At 44.0% G+C, this 14,409-nt stretch overlaps 2 protein-coding genes across 2 annotated transcripts; both read right to left on the bottom strand.

Moving 5' to 3' along the window:
* Positions 1–179: 179 nt before the first annotated feature.
* ndufa6 (NADH:ubiquinone oxidoreductase subunit A6) lies at positions 180–2,001 on the bottom strand. Its single transcript, XM_062531982.1, has 3 exons — positions 1,827–2,001; positions 670–785; positions 180–545 (listed from the first exon to the last, which is right to left on the bottom strand). Exons 1-3 carry the CDS (start codon positions 1,963–1,965, stop codon positions 414–416), a joined length of 387 nt encoding a protein of 128 aa, XP_062387966.1. The 5' UTR covers positions 1,966–2,001; the 3' UTR covers positions 180–413.
* A 1,423-nt stretch (positions 2,002–3,424) lies between these two features.
* triobpb (TRIO and F-actin binding protein b) lies at positions 3,425–14,022 on the bottom strand. Its single transcript, XM_062530922.1, has 13 exons — positions 13,680–14,022; positions 11,933–11,989; positions 11,335–11,403; positions 11,094–11,183; positions 10,617–10,726; positions 9,663–10,104; positions 8,612–8,927; positions 7,831–7,942; positions 6,142–6,301; positions 5,598–5,711; positions 4,917–5,003; positions 4,575–4,765; positions 3,425–3,597 (listed from the first exon to the last, which is right to left on the bottom strand). Exons 1-12 carry the CDS (start codon positions 13,683–13,685, stop codon positions 4,604–4,606), a joined length of 1,725 nt encoding a protein of 574 aa, XP_062386906.1. The 5' UTR covers positions 13,686–14,022; the 3' UTR covers positions 3,425–3,597; positions 4,575–4,603.
* Between the last annotated feature and the right edge of the window lie 387 nt (positions 14,023–14,409).

The raw sequence follows: 14,409 nt of genomic DNA, 5'->3' as shown, positions 1-14,409 counted from the left end.
TAAACATTTCTGACTGGAAAAGTTTGTCTTTTGACTTTAGTGTGACATGCCACATACTAGTACTTAGTAGTAACTAGTACTTAGTTGTAAGACGCTGCTCATTCCACACATTTACTATGGAATGACCTAAACTTATAACATGCTGCGTACTATCCTGGAAGCATTGATCAAACAACCCATGCATTAACATGTTTATTCTGGTCACTAACCAAAAGATCATTTAGCATTCCATTCAAAGCCTCAGTATGGACAGTGTAAATAAACAGATGGGAGGAAGCTGATGTCCAACAGAAACAGAGTGCACAACAAGTAATTTATCATTAGGAGTATATTTACAGTTCAGACAATTGAACAGACAACTCATTGGCTGTGGACTTCGAGGGGAGAGGCGAGGTTCGGTGGAATAGGGCAGTTTAAGGGTCCTGTCCCTGGTAAAATTTAGACAGGAAATCTTTGGGGCGAGGTGTCTCTGTCTCATGGAAATAGCGCATTATATGGGTCTTCTGCTTCCATACGTTGATGGTCTCCTGAAGCTCCATTTTACCCTAGGCAGCACAGGGCAAAGAAGGAAATAAGTATTGGGCAGTTCAACTTCTTCAAGTAAACTAAAGGTAATAATCATGACATGAACATGACACGGCATAAGATTATGTTTTACAAGTGCCTTACCTTGATTACAAGCATATCAATAACACGAGGATCTGTAACATGTTTGTGCTTGTTGAATTCCTGTCTTATTTTGTCTCTTGTCTGCTGGACCGTGATGTCCAGTTGGAACATGGTAACTGAAAGAAGAAACTTTGTTGTTAGATTACTAAGCAATGATACTTCATTTGCCGAAATCCTTTCCATCCGCCACAGCAGTCTTTTGTTATGCCTAGAACACACTAATAACATTACACCCATATATATATATACGTCTATGATTACACCTGCGATGACATTGGGAATGGATAATTTTCTACCTGTTGCAATCTAGCAGTAGCCTGGGAACATTCGCATGGGATTTGCTCTGCGACTCTGTCTGGCCTAGAGACCGCTCAAGTCCATTCCCAATGTCGGTAAAACACTGACTGACGGACTTGACTATCTAAACCTTTGTTTTTGCTACACTTGACAAGATTTTAATGCACTAGTTTTAGTTTAATTGCACTGCTAGTTGCGCTCCTGTAAGTCAAGTCGAATGAACCTTTTCTAGTGTAGCAGCTACTATCACTTACAAGCTCAGCGCGCCAATCAGACTAATTTTGCAGGCAAAACCCCGAAAGTTTGCTTTGGATAAAGTCTGCTTCATTATCTATCTATCTATAAATGCAAGGACCGACTGTCTGTGTGCCACTGTCTGTCTGTCTGTCTGTCTCTTCCACGCATAACTCTCGAACCATTCATCCGACTGCTCTCAACTTTGGTGGGTGTCATCCTAATGATACAAGTGTGTGCAGTGCCAAATTTCATGTTATACGAATAAACGGGCTCTGCACTAGCTCAATGTAATGTAAAAAAGCTGGCAGTAGCTTGCTTTCGTTGTAAACACAGACATCGAGGCCTACGTCAACTACCGTTTCCTAACGTTAGCTAGGGATCAGCTAACCTAAGTTAGCTTCTGTATGTGGCAATAACACTTCACTACAATGATGATGCCAGTCAACCGTCGATATCTGTAAGAAAAATACACAGTAATGCACAAACACGTAGAACGTATTGCCACATGAACAAATTAGTTCAATTAACGGTTACTTCACTGGCCCTATCGTTTGTCATAACGTTATAACGACCTTGAGCAACTCCATTGTGGGCACAAACTTATTCATGGCCTGAGCTTTTACCTGTACTTGGTGCCTCACGATACCATGCCCGATAGAGTTCCCGAACCCTCCGCTTTGCTTCATCGATGTCCCGACTGAAAAGTGGCTTCACAACTCTCCCTGCAGCACTGGCCGTTCGGGTCGCAGCGGTTGACGCCATGTTTGCCAACCTTCTTTCTTTCCGGATTAATTCTTCTTCTAGCTCAGTGTATCTAATGCTTCAAGACTTGACTGCCCTCTAGTGGTTTCATGTGGTACGATTAATTACTTTTACGTAAAATCATCTTCTCAACGTCTATCATTTGAATTTCATTTAATGGAGAAAAAACCTAGGTGTAGAAATGTATTTGTTTCCGTTTTTAATATAAATAGACAAATAAATATTGTTCAAAATGCCACCGTTACCTATCTTTTAATACCAAATTTGGAGGATGCATGAACGTCTAACCACGGCCTTTTACATTATTCAAAACAAGTATTTGGTCACCATGCAGCCAATATGCAGCTAGCAGCTAATTAAACTGGAGAAAAACTTTAATATGTTCACATCCTTTGACCTTTGGCCTATATGTGGCATGGCAGATGCGAATTAATATTGGGATTTTGAACAACACTGGCACTGGGCCTAGCCGACAAAAACATACCACGTTGTGTTCTGAATAATTTCCCACCCACATTTTCAATATCTTAAAATTTCATATCATTTTGAAGTTGTCTACACCATAAACCCTTAGTCAACTACTTAGATGTTCAACATCAAATTAGAGCAAGAGTTAAAAGGATGCATATCAAACAAAGACAAACAGAGAGTCTTTTTAATTTATTGTAAAATGCTGGTATGTTAAAGGACTCGTTCAACCTACATTAAATATGAACATTTCAAAAAGACCACTAACTACATTTAAAAAAAAAAAAAAAAAAACATTGGCTCATTGAAGCAACAGTTGTTGTGGCACACACAAAACGTACACCCACACACAACATGGAGAGGCAAAGAGAGGACCTGGCAACATGTTGTAAATGTTTGCCACAGTATGACCTCTGCTTGAAATGTGGACCTTTGACATCAAATGACCAAAGAGACATAGATCATTACGTGCACAAAAAGTACATACAGATCTACAAAAGTTCAAAAAGAGCACATAAATAAGCAAAGGGCCTTGACAGCAAATGTCTGTATTTGGCTTCTCAGGTAATTATTTTGTAGGAAGTCACTTCATCTAAAGAGACCCAGCAAGAAAGCACGATGGAAGGAGCTGATAATGGTCCTCCGCTTTTAAGCTATTCTTAAAATAGAGCATTTAAAAAGAGTCTCGGTCGCTATTTCTGATCAAAATACTTTGTGTCAAGTATGGAAACAATGTCTAGGAGATACATTTTGTGTGAAATGTTTCCACAGAGAATCTTAGGTCCTTAGAATCTTGTGGTCTTCTGTCGATCATACACAGCTAGACCAGCATGCAGTCAAATCAGATGAGGACAAGGGGGAAATCCAGTATAGTCCAGTTTGTGTGTCACATGTGCCACATTTGAGTTGGGACTCCATCCACTGTTCACTTACTCTCAAACGTGCAAATGCAGGCAAGCATTCACACATACATACACACACACACAATTTATTTTTCTTTTGTAAAAAAAGTGCATTTTTGGGCAACCCAGTGTATGACTGATCAACTGACGAGTCTTTGCAGATGAGTGGCTGATTTGGAAAGCAAAGGCACTTGCAGCATCCGCATTGCCAGTGAATAATGTCTTCAAGGTTTCGGTTTCCATTTAAACAGCATGCTCTTGCCTGCAAAAAAAGATAATACAGATTTAGTCATGTATTTTCAGTTCATTGCATACAAAATGTAGCCTAGAAATCTAAACGCCCCTAGCGGCAGCAAATCTAATTTGCTGCCGGAGTAGTCTAGCAACTCTCCGTTGACTTGGGAGTTGGCCAATTTCAACAACGGCCGGACCAATCACATCGTGTATAGAGTCGGTAGGCGGGCTTAACATAATGATGACTGACCTGCGACCAGAAGTTGCAACCGTTAAGCATCCTGCTACTTGAAAAGATGATTCGTTTAGCGCTATCCTATTGCGTGGAGAGGGGATTTGAAAGACAACCGTTTATCCCTCTACTCCGATTGAGCCCTACTATGTTGAGTCCCCAGACCCTACATCTTGATGTGGGTCTGGCTAGTCAGGCCAAACAAAATTTAACAAATTGCAAATAAATAAACGATGGTCATCCTATTTACATAATGTAAGTGTAAAGGTACCGGGTGGGTATTGGTGTGCACTGTGCAGTGAGTAAACCCAAGTCCCTGGCACACAAGACATGCTCGCCACAGACCGCTACACCCATTTCCTAAGCGAGTCAGAAGTTTTAAGTTTGAATTAGGTGTCTGGCTGTGTAGTCTACATCACTCCTTTGCTCTAGAAGCACCACCCATAGCACTGGCACCACCATTCAGAGCCTAGACTGTCCCCAAACACTAGTCTTTTCCTAGTGCAAACACTGGACACACAGCAAATATGATGAATTAATAAAGGACTGTGCCTTTCAGACACAGACATTGGCCGGGTTTCCCAGATTCGTTAAGAAGCTCTTAAGTGCTAAGAACTTCTTGGGAGCGCTCTAAGAACGTTCTAAGAACGCTCCTAAGAAGTTCTTAGCACTTAAGGGCTTCTTAACAAATCTGGGAAACCCGGCCATTTTTTTTTTTTTTTAAATGAGAAATAATGAAGAAGCTTTGCGGAGGATACTTTTTGGAAACGTACCCATCCTGTTTTCGAGGAGCTTCAGGACATCAGTGCTCCAGGCTGTTGCCAAGCTGCTGGCCCTCTTGTAGGGCAGCCATGGCCAGCTTCAGGTGCTCCCGGAGGCTCTGGATCTCCCGCTCACTCCTGCTCTTCATGCCGCTCAGCTCCTCGTGCACCTCCTTATAACGCTCACAAGCCGAACGCTTCTCCTAGGGAGCAGTGAGTGAGTGAGTTATGCAGGGATGTTTTTTTTTTGTTGTTGTTGTCTTAACATCTGCACATCACTAATGTTTCCCACGAACAAAAACAAATGTAAACACACATATGTGGATATGGATGTGATAGTGAGAAAAATAGTACCGAGTTAAGACACTGCAGTTCATTCCTCAGGCAGTTTATCTCCTTCTGCAAGTACTGCACCTCATTTTCCTTTACTCTCAGGAGCACCTGTAAATAAAATTGAGCAATAAGAAATTAGAACAACAGATGGACAGGAGCAAACCCTTAAGGGCTGTTCACACCAAGAACGATAACGATAACGATAAAAGCGTCCACACTGGCCAACGATAAGAAAAGTCTCTCCTCGTGTTAATGAATGTGATGGCTAGAATATTTTGGGTTCTGATTGGCTGTTAGCTTTTTATCGCTCTGAAAGTGATCAGCAACGATATCGTTCTTCATGTTATCGTTATAGTTTATGTGTGAACGTTGTCATTCATATTAACGAGAGCGATATTTGTTTTTAGTTATCGTTATCGTTCTTGGTGTGAACGGCCCTTTACTCTGTCATTCAGTGTAAACAAACTGAAACTAGAATTGGTATTAGTTTCCAGGAAGAAGTATGTATAGAACATTAAAACAGTGGTGTTCTAAACCACATGCTCAGCTCACGCAAGCCACCTTATCTCTCTCATCACAACAGCTCTGACTTGGGGCGTGGAGGCGTTTGGGGTGAATCAGTGTCAAAATCAGTATTTTTAGCAGTACTGCCAACCCTTCTGTTGCTTAGGTGCGTTCTTAGAGCGTTTTTTAAACACCTACCTCCAGCTCACAGGATTTCCTTTCTCTGTGGGTGTCGGCGATGCCCTCCATCCCCTGGCCTGTGACAAAGGAGCGCATGCGGCCGACCTCCTGGGTGAGGCGCGCCTGCAGGTCCTGAGGAGGACAGAAAGAGTGCACATGGTCAGCCACGCAATGTATTGAGCCCTGCAGAGTAAGGGGAAGTAGACTTGTTCTACTACAGAGAGTAAGCCTTGCTGAGTGTGTGTGTGTGTGTGTGTGTGTGTGTGTGTGTGTGTGTGTGTTCTGAAGACAGGAAGCCTTGCTGAGTGGGGGAAAATGGGACTTGCAGAGTTGCTATGGCACAGTGTCAGCTACGCCTCACAGATTTCTGTACACAGTGCAAAACAAAATTCACAGCCAACAGCAAATTACGACTTTCTGCAGGTATGGCTGAACACGAAACCAAACAAAATCTCCTCCACGCAGATCAGCATTCCATGTGTAGTCAGCCCTTGCTAATAATGTGTATTCATTTGTTCTTAGAAAACCACCAACCAAACCAATTCCAGTCGTCCCTGCTCACCTGGTTCTCCTGCTTGAGCACCTGCATCTCTCGCTCTTTGCGGCTGGCTTCCCGTTCGCGCTCTTCAATACTCTGCGCCACACGGTTCAGCTCCAGGCACTTCTGAGAGTAGCGCTCCGAGAGACCCTGAAGCTCCCGCTGCAGCGCAGCCGTCTCTGCCCTGGGGGAACACGCATGCACACTCAAATGAGCAAAAAAACAAAGTATGCGTTGCGTGCATACAATATGAAAATCCATGTCAGTGACATGTGGTATAGCTACATTCATGTTGGCAAACAAATATCACCTTCACCAGTTTCATGTTTTCCTCCATTTTGAACGAGTCAAACACATTTCATTACTATAGATGAAACAAAAAGGTGGACAAATATCGTTTAACTTTATTTGGACAAACACTTTGATGTTGCCCTTGAAGCTCTAATTTAGAATAGCCAACTAAATTGTCATTCTTACAGCTGAATCAAATTTCATTACACCGCTTAGTCTAACAGACACAAAAATACTGTATCTTGTGACTTTCATTTGGAAAAACACTTAGACCAATGCTGAAAATTGCAAAGCCATGATTATACATGTGCCGTTGACTTAAATGTTAATTAAATTCTCTGAATTTCTCCAAACAAACAAGGCCCCTATAAATGCTTGAGGTAATCTGATTTTGTTGTAGGGCAGTTACTTCCAACACCTCATGGTCTTATTTGCCTCCAGGGCCCAAGGTGGACTTTATCTGTTGCTGACCAAATTGGATTAAATCACATATTTTGTTCACGTAATATCTGGAACAGCAGGCATATACAGTTCTTTTAATATTCTAAAGGTGGCTTTCTGAAAGATTGAACCCTCACAGGCCAAAGCCAAAGACATAAATGAACATAAACATGCATTACTATACACCCATGTGACTCCACCCAATGCGCACAGCCGCACACACACAGCAACATTAAAGTGTAGAGGTTAATGAGCTGGGCTAGCGTTGCTTGGGGGAAAAGGTAATCTCTTGTAATATAGTCGACATACTGTATGTAAGTCACTTTGGACAACAGTATCTGCTAGATGAATAAATGTAAAGTAATGTAAATGTAATACACACAGGAATCTTTCACCATGATGTGTACAATACATGAACACCAGGACAGGATATACATCTGCCTACATTTCCTGTTGACATTTCACTGATTACTTCTGATATATTATTAACTTGCAGAATGACGTGGCCCTACAACACTAAAAGCACTACAACCACTATCAGGAATTTATGGGAGGTAATCCATTACCAATGGGTCTGCATTCTTGGAGTACATGCTGACTGCTGTAATAACCTTTCATTAGAAAGAAGTCTTTATGGCAGAGACTGAGCGGCTCTGTGAGTGCAGGGCCGGTTTGAAAACCCCAATGGCCTTGAGTGTAGTGCTATGTATGCAATGCATACAGGCTCTTACACATCAGCTCGACCTCAAGGTAAAACACCAAATCTGGCCACAGCTAAGAATACTGATAGTGTTACATAAGCCAGAATGTGGAATTAAACTTTCGAAGGTTGTATGTACTGTGTACCCATGTGTAAATGTGTGTGTGTGTAGGGTGGGGGAGAGTGAGAAATGTGTCAGGTGTTAAATAAACAAGGAAAGACAGAGGATTTTAAAAAAAGACACAATGTGTCCTGTGTTCGAGAGTGGAGTGACCACTGACCGCTGTTGCGTGGTCAGGGCCTGTGTGTCCGTCCCAGCAGAGCCCAGCCTGCGAGCCTTTTCCAGCTCACGCTCCAGCTCCTCTCTGTGGGCCTTCTTGAGGATCTCCATGGCTGATGAGATTATAGGGAAGCAAATACACAGAGGGTCAGTTGTCTACGACCAAGTAGAATAGCCATCCCTCATTACTAGGGCAAAAGGTCCTGTGAAAAACAGCTTCAGACTGTGTCTCTGGCCCAAGGCTTCAGAGTTGGTTATCTGCTCACTGCCACAAGTTTCCCTTCCCTTTTTCTCTACTGGTCATTCTGCACACACATCTGCCTTCAGTTATGAATACTAATAGAAAAAACACACATGACTTGTAGCCATGAAGACAAACAGATCCATCCTGAATGGCCGGCCCTTATCAATACCGGTAAGTCATCATTTCATTCTATTTTGCCTTTCCCTTATCGATCACAGCTTTGATCAATATCTTTATCAAGGAAGAGACGTTGGAACATGAAACAATGTCAGATGATCTGATTTTGCAAGGCCATGCACACATTCCAACCAATTCCATATGACACCACACACACACACACACACACACACACACACACACACACACACACACACACACACACACACACACACACACACACACACACACACACACACACACACACACACACACACACACACACACACACACACACACACACACACACACACACACACACACACACACACACACACACACCGAGGGGTCCCCAGTGTTTTGGTGTGGTGGGGTTGGTTACCTTTCTCCGTGGCCTGGGTCTCCTCCTGGAGGAGCCGGTCCCTCTCCTGCTGCATCTGCTGGATCTCCCGTGCGTGCTGCCTCTGCAGCTCCTCCAGGGCGTGCCCATGGGCCAGCTCCATCGCCCGCAGGCTTCGCCCACACGGGGCCAGTGGCCCACACTCACCCCCGGTGCCAGCGCCCGCACCACCGCCGCCGCCACTGCTGCTGCCACCTCTTCCTCCTCTCTCCTCTTTTCGCCCTGTCTCTCGTCCCCCTACCCCCCCTCCCTCGCCCCCCTTCTTCAGATGCTCGAGCTGTTGCCTCAGAGACGCCACCTGAGATGGGGAAGAAGGAAGCAGGGGAGACGGACAGGGGTAAAGCACTCTGTAGGGGAGGCTCTTAGCCTATGTGCTGATGCATCGGTGCAAAGCAAGGCCAAGCGCATGTGATTGTATGTTCAGTCAAAGGGGCCCCTTGTGCATTCAGACTTCAGATTAGGTTCCATCACCGTCCTCCCAGTATGCTAGCGATGCACAAAGGGCCCATGTGACTGAGGTTTTGCTACATGCCAACAGTCTTGGTAAAAGAAAAGAGAAAACGAGCTGCTGCTAACTACCATGGCAACTCACACATGGGGACTCTCACTGCAGTGAGTTTAACCTGCTAGCACCATCAAACTGGTGCAACCTTCACAGACATCTACTTCAGTGCTGTCTCAGGTCACTTTGCTTATAAAAATGTGCTTCCAAATGTAAAAACACACTTCTTGACAGTCCCCATAGCAAGCCCATATCATCAAAGTTCCCTTTAAGTCAGTTTGAAGGTCCAACACAGAAATGATGGGATTGTATCCTGGTGACATTCACCCAGGGACACAAAACACCACATTTCTGCATTTTGCCCTTTTATATTCTTTCAGGGAATAATGACTGCACACACACACACACACACACTCACACCAGTTAGTCTACATCCACACAGTTAGTCTACATCCACACTCTTTGCTGTCAACTAGCAGATGAATTTGTTAATTTGCGTTTGCAAATTGAAAAATCATCTCCACACACTACCTCCCTCTGTAGCGCCTCACTAGCCAGTGGGCCCGAGCTCGCCCGCGAGCCCATCGTCGCCGGCAACGAGCGCATCTCCTTCAGCGGCAGCCGCTCGAACTCGGCCCACTTCCTCTCGATCTCCTCCTCGATCCTCAGCCGGCCGTCGCCGCCAGGGCCCTTGCCGGACATGATGATAGCCTCCCACTGGCGGGTGCTAGACTCCCGCTGTTGCTCCTCCTCGCGGCTGGAGCCGCTGTCCCGCACCTGGCCCTCGCCGGACTCCCTCTGGGCGCTCGACCCCGGGCCGCTGACCCGAGACAGCTCCACATAGTCACACCGGCGCTGGGCGGACCCCGAGGAGCCGGTGTCCGCGTGGAGCTGGGACTGGGAGTGGTGGCGACGCGCCAAGGATAAGGAGCGTGTGTGCGAGTTCTCCTTATCACTGTTGCTGTCGGGCAGCCTGGGGAACAGGGAAAGACAGAGCGAGAGGGAATGACTTGGAGGTGACTGTGTGGCTGCCAAACGTGCACACTCACTGCCTGCACAAACACAGACAGGTGAGTCACAAGGCAGGAAGGGTTGCTTTTCCTGCACAGTCCAGGAACAAGAAAAATCGTTACGGAGAATGGGCAGAAATGACAACATACGGAAGAGAAACAAGTGTGTCAGGGAGAAGAAACACAACATCTAATTAAGGAGAATGTGGAATGTGGCGGTAATCAAATAATGAAAGAGGAGAACAAGGAAACTAAGGAAGATTGGAGACTGAGAGAGAGTTTAGAAAAACAAATATGGAGGAAACCAAATGGAAAAAGACCTGGTAAAAAAGGAAAGGTTGTTGGAGCCTGAGGAAATAGTTTTGAAGGTTGGACAGGCATATAAAAGGTGAGGGTGAGCTATAAGGAAAGGTCACGGAAAAGACTCACTCTGAGGCCAGGTGAGCTACAAGGAAATGTCATGGTAAAGACTTACTGTGTGAGGTCAGGTGAGCTACTAGGACGCACGCTCTTCCTCAGGACTTCGATCCAGTTCCTCCTGATCCCGGCTGTCATGGCTGACAGTGTGATCACTGCCTCTCGGGTCTGCCAGAAGGAAAGCACAAGGAGATCGCAAGGGTGGAGAACGGGAATGGGAGGTGGAGCCCAGACAAGGAAGGAAAGTGGGAAGAGGGGTGGGTTAGTGGATTGCTGGTGGAGGGGGTGTTCAAGACTAACAGTGAGTTTGTTAAATAAACATTAGACCAATTATATTATTTGCCAGTTAATTATTCTCAAGATATCTTTTAAAAAGCTGACTCATGCATAGTAATGATCTATTTCACTTCCTTATTTGCGCCCTGAACACATTGAAATGCACTGCAAGTGTCTTGATATTGCATTTAAATTCATGCATTCATTAATTCACCTTTAGACCAAAAACAAAATACATAAATAAGAAGAGTATCCTCACATGAATCTGGAAACCATAGTTCTTCTCCACGTCATACTCTGACACTTTCACACAGGACTTCAGGTCAACCTCCCCGTCCAGGTCATCTTTCTGCATGTCATAATATTGCACATAGACTGAAATTATAGCCTATGCTAGCCACTAAACCTCTAAATGACCAGTGCTAACTCCATAAGATATGGGAAATGGAATTCTCCAGACCAAAGGAATTCAGGTAACAATGCAATGGTGAACATCCTACCTCTTCTGCTCCAGAATCCCTGTAGTACCTTAGGCCAGCGTCAGTCAAAACAAACCAATGTTTCTTCCACTGTGAACACAAGACACATACAGCAGTTGAAACCAGAAACTCAGATCATGGTTATGTTGCTGAAATGATACTTGTAGCAAGAATACTTGCATTATGAATAGCAGAATAGCAGAATAAGTGCACTATGCGCTTTCTCCTTTCTAATAACTTGTCACTGTGGGCAGCAGGCTGCACCTTGCTTATTAAAATCTAAGGGGGTTTCTTAGGGAAAGAGTTGTTAAGACATATCCCCCCCCCCCCCCCAGTGGACACTCCTAGCTCCTTAGCCACCCACAGTAACAACGTCGAACATTTCACTCTTGCATAGCCAACCTGCATACACACCTGCTCGGACGGCAGGTGGCAATAAGGCAGACACAGGGAGAGCCTGAGGCTATCATTTTACTAACAGCCCTTCTCAATTCCAGGAATGGGAGATGGAAGGGAAGGGAAAGAAGATAGAAAGCATGAGCAAAAAGAAAGAGGAGAGGAACATAAGCATATGATTGAGTAGAGAGCAGACTGAAAGATAAACAACAAGAATCGGTACCTCTCCATTCTCGTCCAGTTTTGACATCCATCCCTTTTTGAAGTTCAGGAGGTCAGGCTGTGGGAGCAAAGAGGGCATTCTCAGGTTTTAAAGTCAGTCAAAGACATTTACAGTCAAAGAACCTAGTAACTTGAGTCAAAAACACTTAATTGGCGTGCAGAGGCAGACAGACACCACTTCAAGAACGTCAAAACAATCCAAACAAACAAAAACAAGCATGGACAGCTGTGTCCATTTGTGAACATATGTGGGTTGGTGGGTGGGTGCATGTCAACTTTTCACTGGGCGTTAGTTAGCACTGTAAGCAAGACAAAACTGTGAAGTGTGAAAAGTGGCAGGAAGCGAGAGAGAGAGAGAGAGAGAGAGAGAGAGAGAGAGAGAGAGAGAGAGAGAGAGAGAGTGTGTGTGTGTGTGTGTGTGTGTGTGTGTCCTGAACACAGAATGTATTCATGCACAACAATGCACAACACTGAGGACTCTGAAGGATGCAATGATGCCATCAGTAACAACATCACTTTCATGATCAGAGATGTTGTCTACCATGCAGTTAAGAGCCAGATGAGTTTACAGAAGTCAACAGGCTATTCTCCAACTTTGAGAGCACTTGCTGAAACAGGAACTATATTCCGTCTAAACTGAGGGTGTTGCTGTAAACTCTTGGGGGAATTGTTAAGAAAAAAAAGCAGTAAGATTTTACTGTCTCTTCTCTCAGATTATGCCAGCCATTGACGCTTCTCTAACCACACCCTCAGCCTTACAAACGCCTGTCAAAACAGCACCAAAAGGAGCAAAGAGAAACAGGCAGGCAGCTACAGGTAGGCTATGCCTAGATGTAGGTAGACCTACTTTCAGACTTTGATGGAGAATAAAGATTATGAAACTATTTATAATAAGCATTCCTCGTTTTTTTTCTCAGACCCTCAATCCCCACGGTTCACGTTATTTTACCAGACATAATTTAGGCTACATCGAGTTTGCATACCTTTCTGACAACGTTTACCGAGCATAGCCCAGAGACAAGGGATTTGGATCAGTTGCCAAATATTCACTGAAAGTAACATACACTCACTGCCCACGTCACATTCCCCCTCAAATGATCGATCAGAAATGGCAGCTGAGCAAGGCAACATGGCAGTTTTTGGAAACAGATAGCATGATTAAGGCGACGGCAACGAATACTTTTGACACGTATTATCAGACCATTGGATACACGAACGAAAGTCTTCTCCTAACCAAACTGCTAGTGTAAACATAACTTTATAGCGTTCCCATTATTTTACCATTCTTTCGAACCCGATGATAGCCTGAATGCAGACGAATGGGCGTTATTCATTTGAGATGCAGGGGGGGTTAAGTTAAATCGTCACTCAGAAAAGAAAATCGTGTTTCAACATGATTCAAGCTAAATGTGTTTCTAGCAGCGGATAAACGACTCAGATTACTAAACAATTCGCATACCTTGGCTGATTAACCCGCATACTCTTGCATATTGTTGCGTCAATAACACAGGACTTGCCCTGCCACAACTTATATTTTCCTAGGGGTAGCAGCTAACCCTTCAAACATACATTTCTTATGATATGCAAGCCACAACACCGCACGGAATCACACGAACGACACATCCCAATAACCGAAAAGCATCTTAATTTCAAATGTAATCTACACGCAACTTTAACATGCACTAGCCTACTCATGCTTTCAAACACAGTAATCATTCTTATAGTGGCCATCGAAATATCAAACTTACCGTCATGTTTGGGTAAATCCGAGAGTTGAAAAAGAGTTAAGAAAAGTGAAATATTAGCAACGTATTCCCATTTGGTATCGAGGTCCAACGTTAAGTAAACACGAGAACAATATTGGCTACCTGTTGATTTTGTTCAGCTAAAGCGCATATTGCTTAATGTAACATTAGCTACAACGATATAGACTCCCGCCATTTCCAACTATTACAATGTTACTTTGTTAGCATGCTCGAACTCATGTAGCCAACACTAATACATAAGAAAACCAAAGCCTAGCAACTTTAATCCATCGATTTCTCAACTCCTTTAGTAAGTTTCATTGTAACCCTCACTCTACTTCGTAAGCTACTTCCTGGGCGTGTCTCCAGTCGCCGCTCTGGCAAGTAATCACAAACCAATCAGGTGTGATATTATTTTGAGGGCTTGAATAATTACCACACAAACATAATTGTAACTATTCTAAACAAAACAATAAACAATGAGAAAACGTGACATTAACTGTTCGAAAGAGCATTAAAGTATTTTTCTTTTTTTCTTTTGCTGACAAAGTAAATCCCGTCTCGTTTTTTTGGTCTGATCCCAGGAATTTGGAATGCGTGCCCTGGCAACCCACATTTGACAATGCGCGCTCTCATTCAGCATCCACAGGGTGTAACACTGACACTCATCCCACAGGATGTGACACAAGCTAGAGTCAATCTATGTGGCTACAGTTTTTGAACCGTTGATCTC

The sequence above is a fragment of the Sardina pilchardus genome, chromosome 3 (genome assembly GCF_963854185.1).
Source record: "Sardina pilchardus chromosome 3, fSarPil1.1, whole genome shotgun sequence".
Taxonomy (NCBI): domain Eukaryota; kingdom Metazoa; phylum Chordata; class Actinopteri; order Clupeiformes; family Clupeidae; genus Sardina; species Sardina pilchardus.
This window is presented reverse-complemented; position numbering and strand designations above follow the sequence as displayed.

Bases quoted from the DNA above. Each gene is read 5' to 3' on its own strand.
- ndufa6 (XM_062531982.1), bottom strand. From the start codon at position 1,965: ATGGCGTCAACCGCTGCGACCCGAACGGCCAGTGCTGCAGGGAGAGTT. The intron at 786-1,826 runs GTAAAAGCTCAG...TTCTTCTTTCAG, and splicing joins TCGTGAGGCACCAAGTACAG to TTACCATGTTCCAACTGGAC. The intron at 546-669 runs GTAAGGCACTTG...TGTGCTGCCTAG, and splicing joins TTGATATGCTTGTAATCAAG to GGTAAAATGGAGCTTCAGGA.
- triobpb (XM_062530922.1), bottom strand. The intron at 11,404-11,932 runs GTACCGATTCTT...TTGTGTTCACAG, and splicing joins AACTGGACGAGAATGGAGAG to TGGAAGAAACATTGGTTTGT. The intron at 8,928-9,662 runs GTAGTGTGTGGA...TCCCCATCTCAG, and splicing joins GTGAGGCGCTACAGAGGGAG to GTGGCGTCTCTGAGGCAACA.